General features: G+C 37.3%; 1 protein-coding gene across 1 annotated transcript in view; it reads left to right on the top strand.

Moving 5' to 3' along the window:
* The first annotated feature begins 1,774 nt into the window (after positions 1–1,774).
* LOC135215674 (carbonic anhydrase 13-like) overlaps positions 1,775–7,589 on the top strand; it is a 47,098-nt gene continuing 41,283 nt past the window's right edge. Inside the window, exon 1 of the mRNA XM_064250616.1 lies at positions 1,775–1,931. Within this exon, the coding sequence (XP_064106686.1) occupies positions 1,904–1,931 (28 nt within the window). The 5' untranslated portion in view covers positions 1,775–1,903. The remainder of the gene's footprint in view (positions 1,932–7,589) is intronic.

The raw sequence follows: 7,589 nt of genomic DNA, 5'->3' as shown, positions 1-7,589 counted from the left end.
TGATGTTAAGAAAGTCCTAATAAAAAATATGTTGTGTAATTTGAAATTTCAAAATATTGGTCAAGCTCCCCTTATCTGTCCAAAGGACATCTCTTATAGAATAAATTCTCTCTCTCTCTCTCTCTCTCTCTCTCTCTCTCTCTCGAAATTCCATTGTTATCTGACCTCATCTGTTTAATGAGGACGTTATCAAATGACCCAATTTATAATTACAAACACATTTGTCGACTCTTATCATATTGTATGAACATTAACATTCAATTTAATTCAATGAACAGTGATTGTTGAATATGGTTTGGTCATAAATAATGAAATTATGAACTATATAAATTAATTTTTCCTCGTCCATTTCATAACCAGAGAATTACTTATATAGTAAATATCTGGGTACAAGTATTCCTATCAAATTTATTATATTCTGTGTGTATACACTTTCTGATGAGCAATTCAGTATCAGTATTTTTCATTTAGTTGGATGACATACAAATATTTGCAGTCAAAACTTAAGAGAGGTTTTACCTTTTCTTTAACCCAGCCACTTTATTCCCTCATATTTTACATGTATGTATGTATGTATGTATGTATGTATGTATGTATGTATGTATGTATGGATTTAGTTGAAATAAAATTGTTTTTTTCGTAAAAGTGATGATAACAGTACTTGTTCATTGTTTTTTCATTATTAACTTCCATGAATTTATATTTTTATTAGATTCTATCCATAATTTTGCATAAGTTTTTTTTAAAGAGAATGTTCTTTGAGTTTATCGGTAAATTTATGAACATATTGCTATTGGTTCTTTGTGAAAGTTGTGGGCATGGGTGTATGTTTGTGTGTGCGTGTGTGAGTGAAACTATGCGTAGGTGGATAGAAGTTTATTCTTTTGCATGTGAATGCAAACTACGAAAACAACAACACCAATAAAACACTATACATTTAAACATATTCAAACAGAAGTAAATTATTTCTCGTCTTTTGATATAATACTTATTAAGAAATGTGAATGTAAATATATTACTAAACATCCGGTATATGAGGATATCGCATTATTTACTTTAGTTTACTTCCATTTTTTCCTTCATCTTAGACGCCCTTAGAATTTCAGTAGTATTTTGGGAAGGTGTTGGTGCCTTCATTCCCTTACCCTTATCAGGCCCAACTCAGGTACGTAAGCCATGAGAGAGAGAGAGAGAGAGAGAGAGAGAGAGAGAGAGAGAGAGAGAGAGAGAGAGAGTCAGTATGCTCTCTCATTACATGGGTAAAAGAAAAACACCATAACTGGTAATATTAATAAATAATTTATCAAAACCGGACAAGACCTGACCAGGCAATATCACATGAATGACTGATCTATCAGTACTGTTAAGAGGAGCCACTTTTTGTCGATAGTCGTCAGTCCAAGAGATATTCCTGGTGGCATTGCAAAAAACTACCTCGTTGCTAACCACGTCTTTCAGGCATTTTGCTTTTTTCAGAAAAATGACGACGAAAATGATGACAGTTACACATTTCATTTGTCAATACAGATGTTTAGTAACAGCGACACACATGCGCACTAATCCTAACATTTGCCTTCCACATTTTAAAGCCTTTCAACGTCCAAGTATTCAGGACACGAGCTCCCTTCTTTTCCTGAAATTGAAGTTAGTGAATATTCCTAGCAAACCAACCGATAGATTTGAAACGGCTACGGATCGGGACAGAGATATTGATTCAATTGAATACAAAACGAGCACCGGCGCTGCTACCTTCAGCTGATGGCATCTGGCACTCTGTCAGCGTGAGGGTCCGCGCGCGCCTAAAAGCCGCTTGAGCCACCGAGTCGCCGCTCAGTTTCCTGTCGAACGTTGTTGTTGACGCACGTTTGTGTTCCTTCTCTCCTCTCATCTGTCGCTTATTGAAATGGTCTGGGGATACGCAAAAGAGAACGGTAAGTTCATCTCCATGCCTTTAAATTAGTTACAAATGTTTGCTCTAGGCTTCGGTGTGTTTGTATTTAAGAATATCTTTGTATTTAACGAGAAGCGTGAGAATTAAAGATATTTGGTTAGCCTTCTGGTGGGAGTACATCGGGCATTATAACTTGAATTAATGAAGATAATATGGGATAATGACATTACTGTGCCTTAAATTGTGATGATTTTACGATCGTCATCTATAGATGACGATTGTAAAATGACCGAGCGATTGTTTCCAAGCGGTACCAATGTAATGTAACAGGCACCACTAACCTGTATAGTCTGCCATGCCAAGTGTCAGCTGACACGAGGACTGACAAGGGCTACGGATCTGTTCTTCGATGACGCAATACCACCGTGATCTACACAGGCCACACTTTCGATAGATAGATAGATACCGGTAAGGTTAACCATATGCTTAAATGGCACTAAGCTAATAGAAGCAAGGAGATTTGGGCCATGTCACTCTGGAAGGTAATTTATAGCTGAAAAGAAGAGGCAATTTCCTTCATATAAGCCTTACCATTTGCCAGGATGGAACATGTGAATGGCATTTTCAAGCTGCATCTGCAGCACGTCATTGTTCGGTCATTTCGCTGGGTCAGTTTCGTATCGGACCAGGAGACAAGAGGCAGAAAAAAGTTGACAACCTTCGCAGTGACCTTATTGCATTTTAGTCCTGTTCTCCTTCGATAAAACCGATCTAATTACGGGTCATGTACCAGTGCGTAAAAAAATGATTCATTCTATTCATGCAAAAAAAAATAATAAATAAATAAAATAGAAAAATCAACGAAAAATTATTTGTGTCTAAAGTCTTCTATATTTTTCACAAATCCCTACTTCCAAGAATAGATACTTCAGCGGTAGAGGAATTCCTATTTTTGCTGACGATTGAAACAGACAAAAGCTGATGTGGAAATGAGCGATCTCCATCCCCCACGGCACTTCCTAACGCTAACTACAGTACCCTGGTTTCCCCACTCCCGTGGTCCCCTGGCAAGGCACTGGTCTGATTATCCAGTTCTTGACTAGTTTGAAAAGTCCTCCTGACTGTGTGTATCTCTTGCCGTTCTCTCGGCTCATACAAGGTGAACGTCCGAACGAGAGAGAGAGAGAGAGAGAGAGAGAGAGAGAGAGTCTTTGATAGTCTTGACTGCAGGGCAAAAAGACCGTACCTTTCACATCGTCCAGATGTGAAAGGTCAACAAAACACCGAGATCGAACGTTGACTAAATGAGCATTTTGGAATAAATCTATTGTTTGAGGCGATGAATTCCAGAGACATACAGATACGTATATAGTTTTAATCTGGAAGAAGATGAGTTCATAAGACCTATACAAATTTCAAGGATGTCATAGTTTATACATGGAAGAAGAGGCACACAAATTTAAGCAGATATTTACGAAAATGTAATAGATTTATAAGTTCTTGTCTAGCTACTGCTCCTAAAAAAAAACAAAAAACAAAAAAAAACCTTGAAAAGAAATCGCACATGTCATGTAAAATGATATAAAGTATAGCACTTGCGAACTTTTGTTTGCAGAGTTCAGGAACTCATTTTAAGATTATTTTAAAGAATTAAATCTGTTCAAATCATCTGGCTTGTGAAATCCAAAGTCTTTACTTAGATCCCGAATAATCTCAAGGAAATTTTTTTTCTTCGAAAATGCATCTTGGGAATACTGTGAAACCTTGGTGTTTCCTGCCTTATGGGAAAACCACACCTGCAGCGGTTCCAATAGAAGAGGGAGTTTACCAAGAAAAATTAAGGTCGTGCATGCGTCACCTCCGGACAGTTTTCCTACCTTTCAACGTCATAGAGACAGAATTTCATCAGAAGTTTTGTTGAAGTTACTGAGATAATGTTATTTAACATAATTCCTATCTATTCTTTGGGCATTTTTTGTTTCAATAAATACAATATCATGTTTTAAGGGTCCTAGCAGAATACCTTGAAATAACGTAACTAACTGTATTAATTATCTGTATTGTAATGAGTATACAAACATAAAAGGCGGGACGAGTGTATACGCTTTGTTGATCAGGTGGACAAGGTGAGAGTACACATTGAACGTAGTAGAGAACAGGCATTATTTGCAAAAGTTCGGAATTAAAGCTGTTATGTTATTCCTGTCTATAGATTAATTCCAAAAGTATCTATGTTAGAATGTTTAGAAGTCGCGGTCTTTATAAGTAAACTATCATTGTATTCACAAGTGCAGTTCACCTGCATCTAGAGCTGATTACCAGTATGTCTGCGTTTCTGCGTTTGGATGATTTTATGCTCTTGTGTATGTCATTTACAAAGGGGAATCGTTTTGGTTCACGCATCACCTTCAAACAAAAATTGGTTCCTGTCCTGCACACACACACACACAATCACACATGACTACTTCTGCATTGTCTAGCAATCCATGGTTTGGTGGCACAATAGATTGTCGAGTAAGTCCTCGGAGTCACCTTTATCAATTCTGTCATACACGCAAAAATGATTTCCCTCTTGCTCCGCGCTTGTAAGCTCTCTTGACTTCGATTTGAGTAGCTCACTTTATTCGTCAATCATCCTGTCGTTGCATGGGGAACATTGTTCGCCATTGTACGCCATATCTCCCTCGAAGTCGACGGGTTTCGAAGTCCTTTCTAAGCTGGCTCTCTCACTGCACAAGAGCGACTGACCGCTAACCATTAGCCGGACTCATTTGGCCTCCATGGGGTCGCCCGGTGGCCAAGATAGTACGATACTTCTCCCTCTACTCGTTTTTATACACTTGGAAACAAGTTGAGTTACTGGGGCGTAGCATTCACTGTTTATATGCTGCAGTCATATTTTCTTTTTAGTTGTAGGATTTTCACCTTGTTCATATATACACATACTGTATACGGTATATATATAAACACACATTATATATATATATATATATATATATATATATATATATATATATATATATCACTGATTCATTACAGCAACCGCATTGTTTTTGTATTCTCGATGCTACTACATACAAAATGACCTCGACTATATAAGTAGTTTACCATGCGTAATACAGAATCTTACCATAAAATTGATATTATTCTGGATTTGGAGAAGCTGTAGCCTTCGCCACGGCGTGGAGGATGCTTTAAAAGCTAAATTTCAATTATGTATCCTTGGAGCCAGTGAAGTATTCGGTGTGCCTTTTAGTAAGTCTTTAGCGGGAAGGGCATCATCCATTGAAGTCGTCCCCTCGAAATTGGGAAGTATAAATTCAAGAAATGTAGTTTTGATGTTCAAAATAATGAATAATCGTAAACTGAAATAGCCAATCGTCATCACATTTCAGTAAGCTCCAGAAACGGTAATTTATATTGTAGCTGGAAACTCTGTGAAGAACGAGAGAGAGAGAGAGAGAGAGAGAGAGAGAGAGAGAGAGGAGAGAGAGAAGCGCGATTGTGGTTCCTGCCCTATCGATGACAGTACTTTCTGCTGATTCGATCAGCCAAATGGATATCGTTGCCAGTTGCCTATAAAATGTTCTGGATCGAACGTGTCTCATAGCCCATGATGTCAGCTAGAGCCGGATGATTCCTAGGGTTTAACGGAGGAAGAAACTCGAGGAATCCAAGTAAAGAGGGACAGAGAGAAGCTATACATATATTACATGGCTCAGAAAAAGGTCGTCCAGCAGGTGTAGAAGAGCGACTCGCCTCGTTTCAGAACAGGTTTTTAGACTTAGCAGTCGTTACCGGGGGTTTTCCCGCCTCTTCATCTCGACTCGATTTTCCTATCGATTTCCATCTGTGTTTACCTTTGTAAGGTTCTGGGTGGTCTTGATGGGTACCTATGGCGTTCTTTCGTTGGTCAACTCTTTTGACCCCACTCGTGTGCAGTGTCTGAGTTGTTCGTTCAGCACTATCATTCAAATCCAAGATAATCATTAAAAGACAACGCAAGTCTTTTCAGATCGCCTCGCTTACATCCTTTGGTGGACATGAAAAAAATTTTTTTTCATAACCTCAAAGACATATTACTTGCTTCAATGAATTTACATGAGGACAGGCACCTCTTGCTTTATGCAGCTGGTCTGAATTCTATTAAGTACTCATACTGAGAATGTACAAATAATCATATGTATCTATGGTTGATGGTTGTAAATATGAATACTTACTGTAAAGTACCTATGTCAAATGAGAGAGAGAGAGAGAGAGAGAGAGAGAGAGAGAGAGAGAGAGGAGAGAGAGAGAGATTATTTGATATTTCATCTAAATTGGGAAAAACTGAAGATAGCGAACCAATTATGCAGTAGCCCTGAGCTTATCAGACACTCCTGATAAGTCCGATATCTGATAAGTAACAACTGTACCATAATACAAACTATGCTTGAACATATTTTTTAAGTTGTCCTCAGCTAAACTTCATTCCATATAGTTTCTAGACTAAACTAAACTGCACCTTATAATTACTATCAAATTTTAAAAGATTGATTAAAAATTACGTTAAGTGTAAAAAGGTAGCCAAGCCAAAACCATTAAGGTAAAGCTGTTGATAAGTAATAAAGTATTATTGTTATTAGCGCAACTCAGAAGTACACTTTGAATGAGTAAAAATTTTGTTCCGTTTGGTACGAATAGTTAGCTTAATTCAAGGTTAAGAAAGTGTTGAACATGCAAAAACCGCTTAGTAAGTAGACAAAAAACAACATTATTTTTCGTTAAATAAGGATTAATATAACGACCATAAAAATTTGAGACAGATTTTTTTTTCTCTTATGAAATGCGCACCGTCTATGCATTTGTTTTATCTAGTGCAGGTGAAAAGCACGAATACCAGATTGACGTTATTGGCAGCTCTTACTGCAAATTGATTGACCGATTCATCTAAAAAAAAAAATAAATCTTACATTACGGCAGCAGAGGAACTCAAGAGTGAGATTTTCATTACGAAGATACTGATTAATTTTCATAGTAGCTTCAAATACGTAATGAAATCAGCTCCTAACTGCTATGACGGGTCACAACATTGAGGAACCTTGTAATGTAACTGGAAGCTCCACGTAACTATTTTAAAGCTATACCTTGTAATGTTATTGATAACAACAGATCTCTTTGAAATCAATAACGGTCTGTAGGCGGGCTCCTTGCAACACTCCTGCTTTAATTACCGACTCTTTCAAGAGTTTTGTCACGTAAATGCTGAATTGCATAAGAGACTTTTCGTACATTGTTTGCTTAATGCGACAGTAAATTTCCTTAGCTAAACGAGAACCGGCTTTGGCTATTACGGAAATACTTCTGAGCCGATGATTTATCTACTGCTGTCTTGAATACCACTAAGCTGATTAAAACTCATCTATTTTTTATCTCTACTTTGCTGATGAGAAGAATGGCCTTTAATTTGACAAGCTAGAAAAGGATGAAACAGGAAATCAGTTGAGAAAGTAAATAAATGACCAACAGACATCCAGAGGAATCACAAAAAGACAGTGAATAATAGGCGCTTGGGAATTCATGAACCGTGAAACCGGGCTACTGCAGTAGTATTTTTTCCTTATTTAGATTTTATTGTACGTAATTATGATGATCATGTTGACGATAAAGTCCAGATTCATCATACGTAGCAGAATCAAAATGATATATTCAGTTGGTG

This window comes from Macrobrachium nipponense, chromosome 5 (genome assembly GCF_015104395.2).
Source record: "Macrobrachium nipponense isolate FS-2020 chromosome 5, ASM1510439v2, whole genome shotgun sequence".
Lineage (NCBI taxonomy): Eukaryota > Metazoa > Arthropoda > Malacostraca > Decapoda > Palaemonidae > Macrobrachium > Macrobrachium nipponense.
Note: the sequence above shows the minus strand (reverse complement) of the source record. Positions and strands in the feature narration are given on the sequence as shown.